We start from the raw sequence: 23,832 nt of genomic DNA, 5'->3' as shown, positions 1-23,832 counted from the left end.
TCATATAATATGAACTGTAGGTCTATAACCTCTCATATAATATGAACTGTAGGTTTATAACCTCTCATATTAACTGTAGGTCTATAACCTCTCATATGAACTGTAGGTTATAACCTCTCATATAATATGAACTGTAGGTCTATAACCTCTCATATAATATGAACTGTAGGTTATAACCTCTCATATAATATGAACTGTAGGTCTATAACCTCTCATATAATATGAACTGTAGGTCTATAACCGCTCATATAATATTAACTGTAGGTTTATAACCTCTCATATAATATGAACTGTAGGTTATAACCTCTCATATAATATGAACTGTAGGTCTATAACCTCTCATATAATATGAACTGTAGGTCTATAACCTCTCATATAATATGAACTGTAGGTCTATAACCTCTCATATAATATGAACTGTAGGTCTATAACCTCTCATATAATATGAACTGTAGGTCTATAACCTCTCATATAATATGAACTGTAGGTCTATAACCTCTCATATAATATGAACTGTAGGTCTATAACCTCTCATATAATATGAACTGTAGGTCTATAACCTCTCATATAATATGAACTGTAGGTCTATAACATCTCATATAATATGAACTGTAGGTCTATAACCTCTCATATAGCATCATATAATATGAATTAATGATTTAATTTATGTCTTTCAGCATCTTGATAGAATGAATGGGCAGTTAGGGACTGTCTGTAAAGATGCTGCAGTATCTTTATCAGCATCATAACAGCTGATAGTATTTCAACCACAGTTAGGGACTGTCTGTAAAGATGCTGCAGTATCTTTATTAGCATCATAACAGCTGATAGTATTTCAACCACAGTTAGGGACTGTCTGTAAAGATGCTGCAGTATCTTTATCAGCATCATAACAGCTGATAGTATTTCAACCACAGTTAGGGACTGTCTGTAAAGATGCTGCAGTATCTTTATTAGCATCATAACAGCTGATAGTATTTCAACCACAGTTAGGGACTGTCTGTAAAGATGCTACAGTATCTTTATCAGCATCATAACAGCTGATAGTATTTCAACCACAGTTAGGGACTGGCTGTAAAGATGCTGCAGTATCTTTATCAGCATCATAACAGCTAATAATATTTCAACCACAGTTAGGGACTGTCTGTAAAGATGCTACAGTATCTTTATCAGCATCATAACAGCTGATAGTATATAATATGCATCCAAGCCGAACTGAAATCTGATCAAGAAACATGTTGGGTTTTTAATTTCCTTAAAACCGGTCAAACTGATGTCATTTCCTGTTTATTTTTTTTAGTTATTGCATTAAATGTGTGCTGTGCGAGTGAAGCAGAGATAACAGAGAACTTTATAGATGTCCCTTAGATTGAAGCATTCATCGATTTATGACACTGTTCTGGGACAGAAGATAAACCGCATGTATCTAATTACAGACATGTTGATTCACAAATAGCCTACCAAAATATCTCAAATTATAAGCAGAAACATATTTAAATTAGGCTTTAAAAAAAATATATCCCGCAACCCCCTGTCAAAAGTATTTGTTTCGGCGTCTCTGACTGTACAGCACATTTTCTATAGTCCTATATGGCGGGGTTGGGTGCGGGATTATCACAGAGGCTAAAGTCGGGCGGTTGCAGATGAGTTATTAGCAAATGTGGGCGAGTGCGGGTGAACAAACAGCTGACCCACGCATCACTACTGTGTGTGTGATTGTGTGTGTGTGCGTGACTGTGTGCGTGCGTGTGTGTATCTGTGTCATAGTGTAATAGCCTACCTGTAGTCCATTAGGCCGAAGCCAGCTAGCACAATACTGCCCAGGGAACACTAGATTAGATTAGGAGTAGTATTAACCCAACTGGCCATCTCACCTTTAATCCCGTTTACCAGTTACTACAGCCCGGATTACACAGGAAAAACAAGTGTGTATAAATGAATGGTATCCGTAGTGTGGTCTAGCTCTTGGACCTATTTGTAACACAAATAGGAGCTAGTGAGTTGTTAGCTATTAGCACATTGATGTCCGGTAGGTCGTAGCCTAGCCTAGCTCCTGGACTTATTGGTTACACTGTAGAGTTGCTAATGCTAGCTATTAGTTAATGGTATTGTATATGTTAGGCTGTAGCATAGCCTAGCTTAACTCCTGGACCTATTGGTACACTGCAGAGTTGCTAATGCTAGCTATTAGTTAATGGTATTGTATATGTTAGGCCGTAGCCTAGCCTAGCCTAGCTCCTGGACCTATTGGTACACGGCAGAGTTGCTAATGCTAGCTATTAGCTGTAAGGAGGTTGTATGTCTTATTTTTTTTTACTCCAGATACAAACTATGTTTGTGGACCAATTTATCGGTGAATTGTGAAAAGCTATCCAAGGATTGTTCCATAAGGTTGTGTTTTTATTGAGTAATATTGATTCTTGTAGAATACATTTAATTTAGTTCCGTATTGTTCCATGTTGTTCCATATTGTTATAGTGTTCTATATTGTTATAGTGTTCTATATTGTTATAGTGTTCTATATTGTTATAGTGTTCCATATTGTTATAGTGTTCTATATTGTTATAGTGTTCTATATTGTTATAGTGTTATAGTGTTCTATATTGTTGTAGTGTTCTATATTGCTATAGTGTTCTATATTGCTATAGTGTTCTATATTGTTATAGTGTTCCATATTGTTATAGTGTTCTATATTGTTATAGTGTTCTATATTGTTATAGTGTTCTATATTGTTATAGTGTTCTATATTGCTATAGTGTTCTATATTGCTATAGTGTTCTATATTGTTATAGTGTTATAGTGTTCTATATTGCTATAGTGTTCTATAGTGTTGTAGTGTTCTATAGTGTTATAGTGTTCTATATTGTTATAGTGTTCTATATTGTTATAATGTTCTATATTGTTATAATGTTCTATATTGTTATAGTGTTCTATATTGTTATAGTGTTCTATATTGCTATAGTGTTCTATATTGCTATAGTGTTCTATATTGTTATAGTGTTATAGTGTTCTATATTGCTATAGTGTTCTATATTGTTATAGTGTTCTATATTGTTATAGTGTTCTATATTGCTATAGTGTTCTATATTGCTATAGTGTTCTATATTGTTATAGTGTTCTATATTGTTATAGTGTTCTATATTGTTATAGTGTTCTATATTGTTATAGTGTTCTATATTGCTATAGTGTTCTATATTGTTATAGTGTTATAGTGTTCTATATTGCTATAGTGTTCTATAGTGTTGTAGTGTTCTATAGTGTTATAGTGTTCTATATTGTTATAGTGTTCTATATTGTTATAATGTTCTATATTGTTATAATGTTCTATATTGTTATAGTGTTCTATATTGTTATAGTGTTCTATATTGCTATAGTGTTCTATATTGCTATAGTGTTCTATATTGTTATAGTGTTATAGTGTTCTATATTGCTATAGTGTTCTATATTGTTATAGTGTTCTATATTGTTATAGTGTTCTATATTGTTATAGTGTTCTATATTGTTATAGTGTTCTATATTGCTATAGTGTTCTATATTGTTATAGTGTTCTATATTGTTATAGTGTTATAGTGTTCTATATTGCTATAATGTTCTATATTGTTATAGTGTTCTATATTGTTATAGTGTTCTATATTGCTATAGTGTTCTATATTGTTATAGTGTTCTATATTGTTATAGTGTTCTATATTGTTATAATGTTCTATATTGTTATAGTGTTCTATATTGTTATAGTGTTATAGTGTTCTATATTGTTATAGTGTTGTAGTGTTCTATATTGCTATAGTGTTCTATATTATATAGTGTTCTATATTGTTATAGTGTTCTATATTGTTATAGTGTTCTATATTGTTATAGTGTTGTAGTGTTCTATATTGTTACAGTGTTCTATATTGCTATAGTGTTCTATATTGTTATAGTGTTCTATATTGTTATAGTGTTCTATATTGCTATAGTGTTCTATATTGTTATAGTGTTCTATATTGTTATAGTGTTCTATATTGCTATAGTGTTCTATATTGTTATAGTGTTCTATATTGTTATAGTGTTGTAGTGTTCTATATTCTTATAGTGTTCTATATTGCTATAGTGTTCTATATTGTTATAGTGTTCTATATTGTTATAGTGTTCTATATTGTTATAGTGTTCTATATTGTTATAGTGTTATAGTGTTCTATATTGTTATAGTGTTCTATATTGCTATAGTGTTCTATATTGTTATAGTGTTCTATATTGTTATAGTGTTGTAGTGTTCTATATTGTTATAGTGTTCTATATTGTTATAGTGTTCTATATTGTTATAGTGTTCTATATTGTAATAGTGTTATAATGTTCTATATTGTTATAGTGTTCTATATTGTTATAGTGTTCTATATTGTTATAGTGTTCTATATTGTTGTAGTGTTCTATATTGTTATAGTGTTCTATATTGCTATAGTGTTCTATATTATATAGTGTTCTATATTGTTATAGTGTTCTATATTGTTGTAGTGTTCTATATTGTTATAGTGTTGTAGTGTTCTATATTGTTACAGTGTTCTATATTGCTATAGTGTTCTATATTGTTATAGTGTTCTATATTGTTATAGTGTTCTATATTGCTATAGTGTTCTATATTGTTATAGTGTTCTATATTGTTATAGTGTTCTATATTGCTATAGTGTTCTATATTGTTATAGTGTTCTATATTGTTATAGTGTTGTAGTGTTCTATATTGTTATAGTGTTCTATATTGCTATAGTGTTCTATATTGTTATAGTGTTCTATATTGCTATAGTGTTATTGTGTTCTACATCCTTATAGTGTTCTATATTGCTATAGTGTTCTATATTGTTATAGTGTTCTATATTGTTATAGTGTTCTATATTGTTATATTGTTATTGTGTTCTACATCCTTATAGTGTTCTATATTGCTATAGTGTTCTATATTGTTATAGTGTTCTATATTGCTATAGTGTTCTATATTGTTATAGTGTTCTATATTGTTGTAGTGTTCTATATTGTTATAGTGTTGTAGTGTTCTATATTGTTACAGTGTTCTATATTGCTATAGTGTTCTATATTGTTATAGTGTTCTATATTGTTATAGTGTTCTATATTGCTATAGTGTTCTATATTGTTATAGTGTTCTATATTGTTATAGTGTTCTATATTGCTATAGTGTTCTATATTGTTATAGTGTTCTATATTGTTATAGTGTTGTAGTGTTCTATATTGTTATAGTGTTCTATATTGCTATAGTGTTCTATATTGTTATAGTGTTCTATATTGCTATAGTGTTATTGTGTTCTACATCCTTATAGTGTTCTATATTGCTATAGTGTTCTATATTGTTATAGTGTTCTATATTGTTATAGTGTTCTATATTGTTATATTGTTATTGTGTTCTACATCCTTATAGTGTTCTATATTGCTATAGTGTTCTATATTGTTATAGTGTTCTATATTGCTATAGTGTTCTATATTGTTATAGTGTTCTATATTGTTATAGTGTTCTATATTGTTATAGTGTTATAGTGTTCTATATTGTTATAGTGTTCTATATTGCTATAGTGTTCTATATTGTTATAGTGTTCTATATTGTTATAGTGTTGTAGTGTTCTATATTGTTATAGTGTTCTATATTGTTATAGTGTTCTATATTGTTATAGTGTTCTATATTGTAATAGTGTTATAATGTTCTATATTGTTATAGTGTTCTATATTGTTATAGTGTTCTATATTGTTATAGTGTTCTACATTGTTATAGTGTTCTATATTGTTATAGGGTTCTATATTGTTATAGTGTTCTATATTGTTATAGTGTTATAATGTTCTATAGTGTTATAGTGTTCTATAGTGTTATAGTGTTATAATGTTCTATATTGTTATAGTGTTCTATATTGTTATAGTGTTCTATATTGTTATAGTGTTCTATATTGTTATAGTGTTATAGTGTTCTATATTGTTATAGTGTTCTATATTGCTATAGTGTTCTATATTGTTATAGTGTTCTATATTGTTATAGTGTTGTAGTGTTCTATATTGTTATAGTGTTCTATATTGTTATAGTGTTCTATATTGTTATAGTGTTCTATATTGTAATAGTGTTATAATGTTCTATATTGTTATAGTGTTCTATATTGTTACAGTGTTTTATATTGTTGTAGTGTTCTATATTGTTGTAGTGTTCTATATTGTTATAGTGTTCTATATTGTTATAGTGTTCTATATTGTTGTAGTGTTCTATATTGTTATAGTGTTCTATATTGCTATAGTGTTCTATATTATATAGTGTTCTATATTGTTATAGTGTTCTATATTGTTATAGTGTTCTATATTGTTATAGTGTTGTAGTGTTCTATATTGTTACAGTGTTCTATATTGCTATAGTGTTCTATATTGTTATAGTGTTCTATATTGTTATAGTGTTCTATATTGCTATAGTGTTCTATATTGTTATAGTGTTCTATATTGTTATAGTGTTCTATATTGCTATAGTGTTCTATATTGTTATAGTGTTCTATATTGTTATAGTGTTGTAGTGTTCTATATTGTTATAGTGTTCTATATTGCTATAGTGTTCTATATTGTTATAGTGTTCTATATTGCTATAGTGTTATTGTGTTCTACATCCTTATAGTGTTCTATATTGCTATAGTGTTCTATATTGTTATAGTGTTCTATATTGTTATAGTGTTCTATATTGTTATATTGTTATTGTGTTCTACATCCTTATAGTGTTCTATATTGCTATAGTGTTCTATATTGTTATAGTGTTCTATATTGCTATAGTGTTCTATATTGTTATAGTGTTCTATATTGCTATAGTGTTCTATATTGTTATAGTGTTCTATATTGTTATAGTGTTGTAGTGTTCTATATTGTTATAGTGTTCTATATTGTTATAGTGTTCTATATTGTTATAGTGTTCTATATTGTAATAGTGTTATAATGTTCTATATTGTTATAGTGTTCTATATTGTTATAGTGTTCTATATTGTTATAGTGTTCTACATTGTTATAGTGTTCTATATTGTTATAGTGTTCTATATTGTTATAGTGTTCTATATTGTTATAGTGTTCTATATTGTTATAGTGTTATAATGTTCTATAGTGTTATAGTGTTCTATAGTGTTATAGTGTTATAATGTTCTATATTGTTATAGTGTTCTATATTGTTATAGTGTTCTATATTGTTATAGTGTTATAATCTTCTATATTGTTATAGTGTTCTATATTGTTATAGTGTTCTATATTGTTATAGTGTTCTATATTGTTATATTGTTCTATGTTGTTATAGTGTTATAATGTTCTATATTGTTATAGTGTTCTATATTGTTATAGTGTTCTATATTGTTGTAGTGTTCTATATTGTTATAGTGTTCTATATTGTTATAGTGTTCTATATTGCTATAGTGTTCTATATTGTTATAGTGTTCTATATTGTTATAGTGTTATAATGTTCTATATTGTTATAGTGTTCTATATTGTTATAGTGTCCTATATTGTTATAGTGTTCTATATTGTTGTTGTGTTCTATATTGTTATGGTGTTCTATATTGTTATAGTGTTCTGTATTGTTATAGTGTTCTATATTGTTATAGTGTTATAGTGTTCTATAGTGTTATAGTGTTCTATATTGTTATAGTGTTCTATAGTGTTATAGTGTTATAGTGTTCTATATTGTTATAGTGTTCTATATTGTTATAGTGTTCTATATTGTTATAGTGTTCTATATTGTTGTAGTGTTCTATATTGTTATAGTGTTCTATATTGTTATAGCGTTCTATATTGTTATTGTGTTCTACATCCTTATAGTGTTCTATATTGTTATAGTGTTCTATATTGTTATAGTGTTCTATATTGTTATACTGTTCTATATTGTTGTAGTGTTCTATATTGTTATAGTGTTCTATATTGTTATAGTGTTCTATATTGTTATAGTGTTCTATATTGTTGTAGTGTTCTATATTGTTATAGTGTTTTATATTGTTATAGTTTTCTATATTGTTATAGTGTTCCATAGTGTTTCATATTGTTCCATATTGTTAGATGCACCGTGTAACACAAATAGGACCTACTGAGTTGACAGCTATAATGTCCTTGCTAATGTCCTTGCTACTCTCATGGTAAGATAGACTTTTAACCCTTGCTCTAGTGTAGTGTTGGTGTTGTGTTAGTGCAGTTTAGTGTAGTGTTGTGTAGTGTTGTGTAGTGTTGTGTAGTGTTGGTGTAGTTTAGTGTAGTGTTGTGTTGGTGTAGTGTTGTGTTGGTGCAGTTTAGTGTAGTGTTGTGTAGTGTTGGTGTAGTGCAGTGTAGTGTTGTGTTGGTGTAGTTTGGTGTAGTTTAGTGTTGTGTGGTGTAGTTTGGATTAGTGTTGTGTTGGTGTAGTTTAGTGTCGTGTGGTGTAGTTTACATGGAGTCTTAAGTAGTAAATGCCTATCTATGCCATGATATCCCCTGGCATCTTCATGTAAGCCTATACATACCCCTGGTTATCACACTTTACCAAATGTTCCTGTCAGACATAGTGGTTTTTCATCTTGTATTTCTGTTTATTGTCACAGGTTATCGTCACGACTCCTATGGAGATGTTGAAGATTCAGCTTCAAGATGCTGGGAGAATTGGTAAGAGATTTAGAGAGATGGAGGAGAATCTGTAAGAGATTTAGAGAGATGGAGGAGAATCTGTAAGAGATTTAGAGAGATGGAGGAGAATCTGTAAGAGATTTAGAGAGATGGAGGAGAATCAGTAAGAGATTTAGAGAGATGGAGGAGAATCAGTAAGAGATAGTGGAGAATCAGTAAGAGCTAGAGGAGAATCAATAAGAGATAGTGGGGAATCAGTAAGAGATAGATTGTGGAGAAATAGTAAGAGATAGATAGTGGAGAATCAGTAAGAGATAGATAGTGGAGAATCAGTAAGAGATAGTGGAGAATCAGTAAGAGCTAGAGGAGAATCAATAAGAGATAGTGGGGAATCAGTAAGAGATAGATTGTGGAGAAATAGTAAGAGATAGATTGTGGAGAATCAGTAAGAGATAGATAGTGGAGAATCAGTAAGAGATAGATAGTGGAGAATCAGTAAGAGATAGTGGAGAATCAGTAAGAGATAGTGGAGAATCAGTATGAGATAATGGATAATCAGTGAGAGATAGATAGAGGAGAATCAGTAAGAGATAGCGGAGAATCAGTAAGAGATAGTGGAGAATCAGTAGGAGATAGATAGAGATGGAGGAGGATCACTGGGAGGTTTAGAGAGAAATTGAGGAGGATCGGTAAGAGATGTAGGGCTCCATTAAATCCATATTACGGAAGGCCTGTATTACAGCGTGATTTAAATTTAAAGGCAATGTTCTCGCTTTTGTGGAGACGCCGTTCACTGTAAACGCTGCAGATGTCGGCTCAATAGGAAATGACTCAATAGGAAATGGCTCAATAGGAAATTACCATTACATTTCTCTATCAGTGATACAGACTGAATAGAACCATTTAGAGAGATAGAAAAACAGTCTGTAAGATATTTAGAGAGATGGAGGAGGATTGGTAAGAGAGAGGGAGCTGCAAAATGGAAGGGTCACTATGACCTAGTGTTGAAATATGGATAAATTCTGCCCCCGTGTGGTCAATTTTGGATCCACATAAGGATCCTACCTACTCCACTGTCTAATCTCGGTAGTCCCCTTGTTGTATTTGCTGACCATTACCTGCTCATTGACCTATTCATGCATTCCATGTGGTAACAGCCTGCAGTTATAATGCATTATGATGCAGTTATAATGCATTGTAAGACTTTACATGAGCAAGTACAAACCCTTATAAAGTCTTATCTTGCCTAAATAGCTGCAAACTGGGTGGGTGGGTGGGTGGGTGGGTGGGCGGGCGGATACTATATTGTCCACAGACAGAACAGAAAAGTTAGTGCATCTTAATTACAATAATAGTAAAATTCTTCCTTAACAAATCAACTATCAGAAAAGGTCAGTGCTAGTAATAAAATAAAATATATTTCGATGAGGTAGAGGAAAATGGGTAATAGATTTAAGAGCTCTAACCCCATGCTGTCCCTGTCTGTCCTTCTATCAGAGGCCCAGAGGAAGCTGATGCCAGAGACAGTAGTACCGGGGACCGTGCCGACCAAGTCCCCCACCGCCATGCAACTGACCAGGGAACTGCTTAAGGAGAAGGGCATCGCTGGGCTGTACAAGGGCCTGGGGGCCACACTGCTCAGGTAAACACCACAGCCAGACGCTGTTCTGACCACCAGCCACCCTCGACTCATTGGCTCATTGTATTTCCTGGATTCCTACCGTCCTCTCTCTCCTCGTCTCCTTCTCAAAATGTACGGAGGAAAAACGGTCAGAGACTAAAGGATCTTGGATCTTCTCCTCCAAGGCGTTTTGAGGAGTCGAGGAAAGAGGACGCAAGGAATCGAGGAATCAAGGAAATACAACGAAAGTCCACCCATAGATACACCGACACACATTGCTCTGGCTACAACGCTGAGGTATGACGAAATGATAAAAACTCTCCTCTGCTCGTCTCTCCTCTCCTCTCCTCTCCTCTCCTCTCCTCTCCTCTCCCCTCCCCTCCTCTCCTCTCCTCTCGTCTCGTCTCGTCTCCTCTCCTCTCCTCTCCTCTCCTCTCCTCTCCTCTGCTCCTCTCCTCTCCTCTCCTCTCCTCTCCTCTCCTCTGCTCGTCTCTCATTTCTTCTCCTCTCCTCTCCTCTCCTCTCCTCTCCTCTCCTCTCCTCTCCTCTCCTCTCCTCTGCTCGTCTCTCATCTCCTCTCCTCTCCTCTCCTCTCCTCTCCTCTCCTCTCCTCTGCTCGTCTCTCATTTCTTCTCCTCTCCTCTCCTCTCCTCTCCTCTCCTCTCCTCTCCTCTCCTCTCCTCTCCTCTCCTCTGCTCGTCTCTCATCCTCTCCTCTCCTCTCCTCTCCTCTCCTCTCCTCTCCTCTCCTCTCCTCTCCTCTCCTCTCCTCTCCTCTCCTCTCCTCTCCTCTCCTCTCCTCTCCCCTCCCCTCCCCTCCTCTCCTCTCCTCTCCCCTCCTCTCCTCTCCTCTCCTCTCCTCTCCTCTCCTCTCCTCTCCTCTCCTCTCCTCTCCTCTCCTCTCCCCTCCCCGCCCCTCCTCTCCTCTCCTCTCCTCTCCTCTCAGGGATGTTCCATTCTCCATCATCTACTTCCCTCTGTTTGCCAACCTGAACACCCTGGGGAAGAGAGGAGCGGAGGGCCCCGCCCCGTTCTATGTGTCATTCCTGGCAGGCTGTCTGGCTGGCAGCACGGCCGCTGTGGCTGTCAACCCTGTAGATGGTGAGACATAATATCCAGTATATAATTAATAATACTGTAGTAATATGGGTTGGCAGCACGGCCGCTGTGGCTGTCAACCCTGTAGATGGTGAGACATAATATCCAGTATATAATTAATAATACTGTAGTAATATGGGTTGGCAGCACGGCCGCTGTGGCTGTCAACCCTGTAGATGGTGAGACATAATATCCAGTATATAATTAATAATACTGTAGTAATATGGGTTGGCAGCACGGCCGCTGTGGCTGTCAACCCTGTAGATGGTGAGACATGGGGATTTTCTTTCAAACTTGTTATAACTTGTTATAAAGACCCTAGAATGTGTTACAATGTTATACTATTATACTACGTTATGTCTCTCTGAGTTAAAATGGTCTGTATTTAGCCTGGATCTTACACCAATCATATGTTGTTCGTTGCATCAGTGTGTGTTGTAGTGTTCACATAGTGTTGTTGTGTATCGACAGTGATAAAGACCAGAATCCAGTCTATGAACAGAGGGAGTACAGAGGAAACTTACAGTGGGGTGACTGACTGTATCAGGTAAATCTCAACACCTGGGGATTGTGGGGCATTGACGTTGTTCAGGATCCCCCCAAACCCCCCCACCCCCTCTCTGTTTTTTCAGCTTTTCGTTCTCAAAATCACACCTTTTGTTTGGGATAAAAACAAATTGGATGTTCTAAGTATAGTACAATACATATTACCACGTCAGGAGATTGTTGAGTGTAGTTACCCTTTCATTCAAGTGCCCATGGACCTAGCGCTGTTGTTTGGTTAGCGGTGTTTCTGTAGTACAGCCACCTAGCACTGTTGTTTGGTTAGCGGTGTTTCTGTAGTACAGCCACCTAGCACTGTTGTTTGGTTAGCGGTGTTTCTGTAGCACAGCCACCTAGCACTGTTGTTTGGTTAGCGGTGTTTCTGTAGTACAGCCACCTAGCGCTGTTGTTTAGTTAGCGGTGTTTCTGTAGTACAGCCACCTAGCACTGTTGTTTGGTTAGCGGTGTTTCTGTAGTACAGCCACCTAGCGCTGTTGTTTGGTTAGCGGTGTTTCTGTAGCACAGCCACCTAGCGCTGTTGTTTGGTTAGCGGTGTTTCTGTAGTACAGCCACCTAGCGCTGTTGTTTGGTTAGCAGTGTTTCTGTAGCACAGCCACCTAGCACTGTTGTTTGGTTAGCGGTGTTTCTGTAGTACAGCCACCTAGCGCTGTTGTTTGGTTAGCGGTGTTTCTGTAGCACAGCCACCTAGCGCTGTTATTTGGTTAGCGGTGTTTCTGTAGTACAGCCACCTAGCACTGTTATTTGGTTAGCGGTGTTTCTGTAGTACAGCCACCTAGCACTGTTGTTTGGTTAGCGGTGTTTCTGTAGTACAGCCACCTAGCACTGTTGTTTGGTTAGCGGTGTTTCTGTAGTACAGCCACCTAGCGCTGTTGTTTGGTTAGCGGTGTTTCTGTAGTACAGCCACCTAGCACTGTTGTTTGGTTAGCGGTGTTTCTGTAGTACAGGCACCTAGCACTGTTGTTTGGTTAGCAGTGTTTCTGTAGCACAGCCACCTAGCACTGTTGTTTGGTTAGCGGTGTTTCTGTAGTACAGCCACCTAGCACTGTTGTTTGGTTAGCGGTGTTTCTGTAGTACAGCCACCTAGCACTGTTGTTTGGTTAGCGGTGTTTCTGTAGTACAGCCACCTAGCACTGTTGTTTGGTTAGCAGTGTTTCTGTAGTACAGCCACCTAGCACTGTTGTTTGGTTAGCGGTGTTTCTGTAGTACAGCCACCTAGCACTGTTGTTTGGTTAGCGGTGTTTCTGTAGCACAGCCACCTAGCACTGTTGTTTGGTTAGCGGTGTTTCTGTAGAACAGCCACCTAGCACTGTTGTTGGGTTAGCAGTGTTTCTGTAGTACAGCCACCTAGCACTGTTGTTTGGTTAGTGGTGTTTCTGTAGTACAGCCACCTAGCACTGTTGTTTGGTTAGCGGTGTTTCTGTAGTACAGGCACCTAGCACTGTTATTTGGTTAGCGGTGTTTCTGTAGTACAGCCACCTAGCACTGTTGTTTGGTTAGCGGTGTTTCTGTAGTACAGCCACCTAGCACTGTTGTTTGGTTAGCGGTGTTTCTGTAGTACAGCCACCTAGCGCTGTTGTTTAGTTAGCGGTGTTTCTGTAGTACAGCCACCTAGCACTGTTGTTTGGTTAGCGGTGTTTCTGTAGTACAGCCACCTAGCGCTGTTGTTTAGTTAGCGGTGTTTCTGTAGTACAGCCACCTAGCGCTGTTGTTTGGTTAGCGGTGTTTCTGTAGTACAGCCACCTAGCGCTGTTGTTTGGTTAGCGGTGTTTCTGTAGCACAGCCACCTAGCGCTGTTGTTTGGTTAGCGGTGTTTCTGTAGTACAGCCACCTAGCGCTGTTGTTTGGTTAGCAGTGTTTCTGTAGCACAGCCACCTAGCGCTGTTGTTTGGTTAGCGGTGTTTCTGTAGTACAGGCACCTAGCGCTGTTGTTTGGTTAGCGGTGTTTCTGTAGTACAGCCACCTAGCGCTGTTGTTTGGTTAGCGGTGTTTCTGTAGTACAGCCACCTAGCACTGTTGTTTGGTTAGCGGTGTTTCTGTAGTACAGCCACCTAGCACTGTTGTTTGGTTAGCGGTGTTTCTGTAGTACAGCCACCTAGCACTGTTGTTTGGTTAGCGGTGTTTCTGTAGCACAGCCACCTAGCACTGTTGTTTGGTTAGCGGTGTTTCTGTAGTACAGCCACCTAGCACTGTTGTTTGGTTAGCGGTGTTTCTGTAGTACAGCCACCTAGCACTGTTGTTTGGTTAGCGGTGTTTCTGTAGTACAGGCACCTAGCACTGTTGTTTGGTTAGCAGTGTTTCTGTAGCACAGCCACCTAGCACTGTTGTTTGGTTAGCGGTGTTTCTGTAGTACAGCCACCTAGCACTGTTGTTTGGTTAGCGGTGTTTCTGTAGTACAGCCACCTAGCACTGTTGTTTGGTTAGCGGTGTTTCTGTAGCACAGCCACCTAGCACTGTTGTTTGGTTAGCGGTGTTTCTGTAGTACAGCCACCTAGCGCTGTTGTTTAGTTAGCGGTGTTTCTGTAGTACAGCCACCTAGCACTGTTGTTTGGTTAGCGGTGTTTCTGTAGTACAGCCACCTAGCGCTGTTGTTTAGTTAGCGGTGTTTCTGTAGTACAGCCACCTAGCGCTGTTGTTTGGTTAGCGGTGTTTCTGTAGTACAGCCACCTAGCGCTGTTGTTTGGTTAGCGGTGTTTCTGTAGCACAGCCACCTAGCGCTGTTGTTTGGTTAGCGGTGTTTCTGTAGTACAGCCACCTAGCGCTGTTGTTTGGTTAGCGGTGTTTCTGTAGCACAGCCACCTAGCGCTGTTATTTGGTTAGCGGTGTTTCTGTAGTACAGCCACCTAGCACTGTTATTTGGTTAGCGGTGTTTCTGTAGTACAGCCACCTAGCACTGTTGTTTGGTTAGCGGTGTTTCTGTAGTACAGCCACCTAGCACTGTTGTTTGGTTAGCGGTGTTTCTGTAGTACAGCCACCTAGCGCTGTTGTTTAGTTAGCGGTGTTTCTGTAGTACAGCCACCTAGCACTGTTGTTTGGTTAGCGGTGTTTCTGTAGTACAGCCACCTAGCGCTGTTGTTTAGTTAGCGGTGTTTCTGTAGTACAGCCACCTAGCGCTGTTGTTTGGTTAGCAGTGTTTCTGTAGCACAGCCACCTAGCGCTGTTGTTTGGTTAGCGGTGTTTCTGTAGTACAGGCACCTAGCGCTGTTGTTTGGTTAGCGGTGTTTCTGTAGTACAGCCACCTAGCGCTGTTGTTTGGTTAGCGGTGTTTCTGTAGTACAGCCACCTAGCACTGTTGTTTGGTTAGCGGTGTTTCTGTAGTACAGCCACCTAGCACTGTTGTTTGGTTAGCGGTGTTTCTGTAGTACAGCCACCTAGCACTGTTGTTTGGTTAGCGGTGTTTCTGTAGCACAGCCACCTAGCACTGTTGTTTGGTTAGCGGTGTTTCTGTAGTACAGCCACCTAGCACTGTTGTTTGGTTAGCGGTGTTTCTGTAGTACAGCCACCTAGCACTGTTGTTTGGTTAGCGGTGTTTCTGTAGTACAGGCACCTAGCACTGTTGTTTGGTTAGCAGTGTTTCTGTAGCACAGCCACCTAGCACTGTTGTTTGGTTAGCGGTGTTTCTGTAGTACAGCCACCTAGCACTGTTGTTTGGTTAGCGGTGTTTCTGTAGTACAGCCACCTAGCACTGTTGTTTGGTTAGCGGTGTTTCTGTAGTACAGCCACCTAGCACTGTTGTTTGGTTAGCAGTGTTTCTGTAGTACATCCACCTAGCACTGTTGTTTGGTTAGCGGTGTTTCTGTAGTACAGCCACCTAGCACTGTTGTTTGGTTAGCGGTGTTTCTGTAGCACAGCCACCTAGCACTGTTGTTTGGTTAGCGGTGTTTCTGTAGAACAGCCACCTAGCACTGTTGTTGGGTTAGCAGTGTTTCTGTAGTACAGCCACCTAGCACTGTTGTTTGGTTAGCGGTGTTTCTGTAGTACAGCCACCTAGCACTGTTGTTTGGTTAGCGGTGTTTCTGTAGTACAGGCACCTAGCACTGTTATTTGGTTAGCGGTGTTTCTGTAGTACAGCCACCTAGCACTGTTGTTTGGTTAGCGGTGTTTCTGTAGTACAGCCACCTAGCACTGTTGTTTGGTTAGCGGTGTTTCTGTAGTACAGCCACCTAGCGCTGTTGTTTAGTTAGCGGTGTTTCTGTAGTACAGCCACCTAGCACTGTTGTTTGGTTAGCGGTGTTTCTGTAGTACAGCCACCTAGCGCTGTTGTTTAGTTAGCGGTGTTTCTGTAGTACAGCCACCTAGCGCTGTTGTTTGGTTAGCGGTGTTTCTGTAGTACAGCCACCTAGCGCTGTTGTTTGGTTAGCGGTGTTTCTGTAGCACAGCCACCTAGCGCTGTTGTTTGGTTAGCGGTGTTTCTGTAGTACAGCCACCTAGCGCTGTTGTTTGGTTAGCAGTGTTTCTGTAGCACAGCCACCTAGCGCTGTTGTTTGGTTAGCGGTGTTTCTGTAGTACAGGCACCTAGCGCTGTTGTTTGGTTAGCGGTGTTTCTGTAGTACAGCCACCTAGCGCTGTTGTTTGGTTAGCGGTGTTTCTGTAGTACAGCCACCTAGCACTGTTGTTTGGTTAGCGGTGTTTCTGTAGTACAGCCACCTAGCACTGTTGTTTGGTTAGCGGTGTTTCTGTAGTACAGCCACCTAGCACTGTTGTTTGGTTAGCGGTGTTTCTGTAGCACAGCCACCTAGCACTGTTGTTTGGTTAGCGGTGTTTCTGTAGTACAGCCACCTAGCACTGTTGTTTGGTTAGCGGTGTTTCTGTAGTACAGCCACCTAGCACTGTTGTTTGGTTAGCGGTGTTTCTGTAGTACAGGCACCTAGCACTGTTGTTTGGTTAGCAGTGTTTCTGTAGCACAGCCACCTAGCACTGTTGTTTGGTTAGCGGTGTTTCTGTAGTACAGCCACCTAGCACTGTTGTTTGGTTAGCGGTGTTTCTGTAGTACAGCCACCTAGCACTGTTGTTTGGTTAGCGGTGTTTCTGTAGTACAGCCACCTAGCACTGTTGTTTGGTTAGCAGTGTTTCTGTAGTACAGCCACCTAGCACTGTTGTTTGGTTAGCGGTGTTTCTGTAGTACAGCCACCTAGCACTGTTGTTTGGTTAGCGGTGTTTCTGTAGCACAGCCACCTAGCACTGTTGTTTGGTTAGCGGTGTTTCTGTAGAACAGCCACCTAGCACTGTTGTTGGGTTAGCAGTGTTTCTGTAGTACAGCCACCTAGCACTGTTGTTTGGTTAGTGGTGTTTCTGTAGTACAGCCACCTAGCACTGTTGTTTGGTTAGCGGTGTTTCTGTAGTACAGGCACCTAGCACTGTTGTTTGGTTAGCGGTGTTTCTGTAGTACAGCCACCTAGCACTGTTGTTTGGTTAGTGGTGTTTCTGTAGTACAGCCACCTAGCACTGTTGTTTGGTTAGCGGTGTTTCTGTAGTACAGGCACCTAGCACTGTTGTTTGGTTAGCGGTGTTTCTGTAGTACAGCCACCTAATAATGTTGTTTGGTTAGTGGTGTTTCTGTAGTACAGCCACCTAGCACTGTTGTTTGGTTAGCAGTGTTTCTGTAGTACAGCCACCTAGCACTGTTGTTGGGTTAGCTGTGTTTCTGTAGTACAGGCACCTAGCACTGTTGTTTGGTTAGCAGTGTTTCTGTAGTACAGGCACCTAGCACTGTTGTTTGGTTGGCAGTGTTTCTGTAGTACAGCCACCTAGCACTGTTGTTGGGTTAGCTGTGTTTCTGTAGTACAGGCACCTAGCACTGTTGTTTGGTTAGCAGTGTTTCTGTAGTACAGCCACCTAGCACTGTTGTTGGGTTAGCTGTGTTTCTGTAGTACAGGCACCTAGCACTGTTGTTTGGTTAGCAGTGTTTCTGTAGTACAGGCACCTAGCACTGTTGTTTGGTTAGCAGTGTTTCTGTAGTACAGCCACCTAGCACTGTTGTTGGGTTAGCTGTGTTTCTGTAGTACAGGCACCTAGCACTGTTGTTTGGTTAGCAGTGTTTCTGTAGTACAGGCACCTAGCACTGTTGTTCGGTTAGCAGTGTTTCTGTATTACAGGCACTTAGCACTGTTGTTTGGTTAGCGGTGTTTCTGTATTACAGCCACCTAACGCTGTTGTTTAGTTAGCAGTGTTTCTGTAGTACAGCCACCTAGCACTGTTGTTTAGTTAGCAGTGTTTCTGTATTACAGCCACCTAACACTGTTGTTTTGTTAGCAGTGTTTCTGTATTACAGCCACCTAGCACTGTTGTTTAGTTAGCAGTGTTAACAGGGGTTTCTGTAGCGCACATGTGATTGAGTTTACAAAGCAAATGCCCATTGGATTGGTGGAAAACATCGGGATTTTATTCTGCCAGGAAGACACAGGCTTCTTTGTGCTCCCGAGTGGCGCAGTGGTCTAAGACACTGCATCTCAGTGTTCGAATCCAGGCCGCATCACATCCAGGCCGTGATTGTGAGTCCCATAGGGCGTCGCACATTTGGCCCAGTGTCTTCCGGGTTTGGCCGGGGTCACTGACTTGCCTAGTTAAATATAGGTTAAATAAAAATAAATAAATAAAATACTTTGTAGCCAGTTAACATTTAATAGTGAAGGTTTTGGGGAAAACCTATCCCTCTACCAAAAGACTGTTATAATTAGCATCACTATGTTTTTCTTGTTCTTTATGGTGTGGTGACAACAATTTGAATACAGAATGAATATATTCTATACGCTATATGATAACTCAGCTGCCATATTCAGTTTAAACACATAATTAGTAACAAGGTAAAACTATTCACTGATATCTTGTTGCTAATCTGTGTTGCCCATGTCTCTTCTTACCTCTCTCCCATCAGTAAAATCATGAAGAACGAGGGTCCCTCAGCGTTCCTGAAGGGGGCGTACTGCCGTGCCCTGGTCATCGCGCCCTTATTTGGTATCGCTCAGGTGGTCTACTTCTTCGGGGTGGGAGAATACCTCCTCAGCTTCCTGCCTGGCAACTAAGAACACCAACCAATCGGATCTCTGCCTTTCCCTCTTTCACGACTACGTCACGCACAGCACACCGAAACGCTCGGGGATCACCTCCCGTCACGAAATAAGGTTTTGATCGTTTGATGGATAGTTTGAATATCTGATCGTTGTCGTCGTCGGGTGAAAGTATGACTACCGACAATTTAGAAATTTTTTCTTTGACCCCTTTTTGGCTTAAGAGCGCCCCCTAGAGGCAACAAAGTTGCGTTTAGCCTCTTTAATTGTCGTTGTTGTGTTGAATGTAATGCTATGGTTGTGAGCACAGTAGTAAGAGTACTTAGGAGAGAGATGTTGATGGCAAAGCTGCCTACGGTGGCAACACAACATTCCAGTGGATATAATGCCACAAATACCATGTTCTCAAACAATGATGATTATTTTATATTTTTTATATAATTTTTCTTTTTTAAATATGGGCGTGAATTACAGGGTAGACTTGATCAGGGTAGGTCTTGAGTATATGGTAATTATCTCCATTAACCTCCATAGTGTCAGAATGATCATGCGAATGACAACTATTGCCTATAAATCACATTTAATATTAATTACATATCTTGTAATAATAAAAACAAACCGGCTGGTCCTAATGAAAAAGCTGGATTTTATCCGCTCTCTTCTCTCAAGAAAACAAAGGATCCCTTAAGACTATTCAAAGTTAAGACTATTCAAAGTTTACCAAGCATGCTCATTAAAGAAAAGACATGCTCCATACCTTATTATTGTTACCAGCTATTACGTAGTATACTTCAAATCAAATCAAATTTTATTAGTCACATACACATGGTTAGCAGATGTTAATGCGAGTGTAGCGAAATGCTTGTGCTTCTAGTTCCGACAATGCAGTAATAACCAACAGTAATCTAACCTAACAATTCCACACTACTACCTTACACACACACACAAGTGTAAAGGGATAAAGAATATGTACATAAAGATATATGAATGAGTGGTGGTACAGAACGGCATGGCAGATGCAGTAGATGGTATAGAGTACGGTATATACATATGAGATGAGTACTGTAGGGTATGTAAACATAAAGTGGCATAGTTTAAAGTGGCTAGTGGTACATGTATTGCATAAAGATGGCAAGATGCAGTAGATGATATAGAGTACAGTATATATACATATGAGATGGGTAATGTAGGGTATGTAAACATTGTATTAAGTGGCATTGCTTAAAGTGGCTAGTGGTACATTTTTACATAATTTCCATCAATTCCCATTTTTAAAGTGGCTGGAGTTGAGTCAGTATGTTGGCAGCGGCCGCTAAATGTTAGTGGTGGCTGTTTAACAGTCTGATGGCCTTGAGATAGAAGCTGTTTTTCAGTCTTACTTAAACAGTAAGGCTCGAGGAGCTGTGGTTATATGGCCAATATACCACGGCTGAGGGCTGTTCTTATGCACGACACAACACGGGGTGCCTGGACACTACCCTTAGCCGTGGTATATTGACCATACATCACAAACCCCTGAGGTGTCTTATTGCTATTATAAACTGGTTACCAACGTAATTAAAGCAGTAAAAATAAATGTTCTGTCATACCCGTGGTATACGGTCTGATATTACCACGGCTATCAGCCAATCAGCATTCAGGGCTCGAACCAACCAGTTTATTATATGAATTAGAGCTTAAATTATATCTTACATTTATATTGTTATTGTATTTATATAGACCCATAGAATATCTTAAGTTGTGCACTATATACAATTATACAATACTAACACTCCCATTGGATCTTACCTGAACATCCCTGCCTGTGATTGGTTGTAATTGCCAGTCAGCCAATCAGCTTATAGCTCTGTGTGGACCCTAATTGCCTTGTCCCTGGTGGTCTTTTCTCTATAGGGGGCAGCATAAATGCAGTACCTAGTTATCCCCAAACGTAGAAGGAAAATAGAGCTATCATAATAACCAACATTCTTTTTTTGCAAAATATGGCCAATATCATATGAATGTGGTCTTGGTGTTCAACATTTGGTCCAGTGAAGGTAGTGATGCTATATCTGAAGAGCAACCTGATCTGCAATAGATTCTATACTAAAAAAAAGCAGAATCAATGATAATTGATGAAGCCACTTTTAATATTGTCCAAACTTTTTATTGTTGTTATTAATATTTGGAAAGCTACTCCTCTTACAGCCATTCAAACTTTAAAACGTGTAGACTGATCTGAGATAAAGTTGCTTGCATACAAATGTTTGATAACATTTTATACGTTTAAACTTTTATTCAACTTATAAACTGCATCCACTTTAAATGGGATGTCTTAAATATTCTAAAGCTTCCATTGTGACTTCCAACATTTCATTCACAAAAATCTGCTACTTTGACCTCGTTCCCAACAAGTTAAACAAAAGTTAGAGCATATGAAGTCTTCCTCTACTTCTCTGATATTCACATCTAAAAATGCAACCAAAATATATTCTACCAATCTAACGATACAGCTATTTTAGTAACTACATAAACTACATTTTCAGTAGCGTTTTATAAACAACTGAAAATTTAGACCACTTTCCCGACAACTTAGACCACACAAAAAAAGGTGAATTGTTCTTCTACTTCTCTGCTAATTCAAATCTGAAAACAGAGCAGAAATATTTTCTACCAAATAAATGTTACAGCTGTTTTGTCGGCGTTTAGAGTGACGGAAAGTAGCTAGCTAACATCAGCTAAAAGCTCTGTGATGTCCGTTGCTATGGATACTCACACACTGCAGAGTAGAACATTGTGACATCGTGACTTCCAACATTCCATTCACTGTGAATGGAACAATGGATCGTTTGACACAAATCAAGATAGAAAAACAATTTGAAAAAATCTTCCTCTACTTTCTCTGCTATTCAAATCTGAAAACAGAGCAGGAATAACTTTTACCAATCAAGCTGTTTTAGTAATCGCATCAACTGCATTTATTAAGGTAACTTTCCACTGTTAAATTTAACTGTCACAGAACTTTCAGAAATGTCAAATTATAGTTGTTTTTACATTTATTTTGTTATTTAACCTTTATTTAACTAGGCACGTCAGTTAAGAACAAATTATTATTTACAATGACGGCCTACCCCGGACACACCCGGAGGTTGCTGGTCCAATTATGCGCCGCCCTTTGGGACAACCAATCACGGGCGGATGTGATACAGCCTGGATTCAAACCAGGGACTGTAGTGACACCTCTTGCACTGAGATGCAGTGCCTTAGACCGCTGCGCCACTCGGGAGCCCCTATGTGTCGGCACCATAGAATTAGGAGTTAGAATACTAGAAGGGCCATGAACCTTCTTATGATGGGATAATGGTCAGCCATATTGGTCAGGGAGTTGGTCAGCCATATTGGTCAGGGAGTTGGTCAGGGAGTTGGTCAGCCATGGTTTGGTCAGGGAGTTGGTCAGGGAGTTGGTCAGCCATGGTTTGGTCAGGGAGTTGGTCAGGGAGTTGGTCAGCCATGGTTTGGTCAGGGAGTTGGTCAGCCATGGTTTGGTCAGGGAGTTGGTCAGCCATGGTTTGGTCAGGGAGTTGGTCAGGGAGTTGGTCAGGGAGTTGGTCAGGGAGTTGGTCAGCCATGGTTTGGTCAGGGAGTTGGTCAGGGAGTTGGTCAGCCATGGTTTGGTCAGGGAGTTGGTCAGCCATGGTTTGGTCAGGGAGTTGGTCAGCCATGGTTTGGTCAGGGAGTTGGTCAGCCATGGTTTGGTCAGGGAGTTGGTCAGCCATGGTTTGGTCAGGGAGTTGGTCAGCCATGGTTTGGTCAGGAAGTTGGTCAGCCATGGTTTGGTAAGGGAGTTGGTCAGCCATGATTTGCCACTGCTGCGACAGGGATTAGACAAGTTGTAAATGCAACAAGTACTGATATTGCATCATATAATAGCACTCACAGCTTTATAATTTTTTGCTTGGGGACATTTATGGTCTGTTTACATATATTTTAGAAGCTATTTTTACAGAAAATGTGTATAAAACTCGAATAAGCTGTATTTATAATACGTGACAATATTTTAGCTTGACAATAATTTAATTACACAATTTCTGATATATCACATGCTGTACTTTTATTTTCATGTATAAGTAATAATCAGGATTATACCTCTGCTACCGTTCCTTCCGATCAGACTGGTTTGGATTTCTCCCTGACCAATATGGCTGACAGTTTCACCCCATTCTGGAACTTTGAGGGTTTATGACATAGTAATTTAATGGGATCTCGATGGCGTGCACATTAACATTCTAAGAATGAGACAATATGTAAACAATGTGACTTTTGACAGAAATCAGCTACTTTGGCCACTTTCAACAAGTTAGAACGTATGAAATCTTAGCCCGTTTCTCTCCTATTTAAATATGAAATCAGAACAGGAATAACTCCACCGATCTAAAGATGCGGCTGTTTGAGGAACCACACCGACTGCTTCTTTTTAATTAACTTTTTAAAACAACTTACATTTTTACCACTTTCACCAAAAAGCTTGACAAAAAGTTAGAACGTATGAAATCTTCCTCTACTTCTCTACCATTCAAATCTGGCATCAGAACACTTCTTTCACTTCCACAAAACTACTTGTAAAGAACTGGTTTAAAGGCACACAATTTTACTTAATGTAAAATTACAATCTAGTTGTGATTTCAATAGTGTACTAAAAAGATTGTACTATACTACAATAGTTTACTAAAAATTGTTTTATTTCAGTCATTCCAATGTACTAAAACTATTTTTAGCTTGAGTATGTTTTGTTTGTTGTTCTCTAGGCTCTTTGGGGATTGAAGCTTCCATGGTGTGGCTTTGTTGTAAATGCATTTGTTACATCACTGAAGGCCTGCCACACCATTCAAATTAAATCAAGCTTTATTTATACAGCACATTTCAGACATGCAATGCAATGTGCTTCACAGGGAAAAACTAATAAAAAACAATGAAAATAAAAGCTGAAATATAACTGAGA

The 23,832-nt window shown here is 38.6% G+C and overlaps 1 protein-coding gene across 2 annotated transcripts in view; it reads left to right on the top strand.

The window, feature by feature from the left end:
- Positions 1-23,832, top strand: part of LOC139584153 (mitochondrial glutamate carrier 1-like) — a 103,612-nt gene extending 79,780 nt beyond the window's left edge. For both annotated transcript variants that reach the window (XM_071415674.1, XM_071415673.1), the window contains exons 7-11: positions 8,547-8,607; positions 10,066-10,210; positions 11,135-11,289; positions 11,758-11,833; positions 18,722-23,832. In XM_071415674.1, coding sequence (XP_071271775.1) covers positions 8,547-8,607; positions 10,066-10,210; positions 11,135-11,289; positions 11,758-11,833; positions 18,722-18,869 — 585 coding nt within the window. In that variant the 3' untranslated portion in view covers positions 18,870-23,832. The remainder of the gene's footprint in view (positions 1-8,546; positions 8,608-10,065; positions 10,211-11,134; positions 11,290-11,757; positions 11,834-18,721) is intronic.

The sequence above is a fragment of the Salvelinus alpinus genome, chromosome 9 (assembly GCF_045679555.1).
Source record: "Salvelinus alpinus chromosome 9, SLU_Salpinus.1, whole genome shotgun sequence".
NCBI lineage: Eukaryota > Metazoa > Chordata > Actinopteri > Salmoniformes > Salmonidae > Salvelinus > Salvelinus alpinus.
This window is presented reverse-complemented; position numbering and strand designations above follow the sequence as displayed.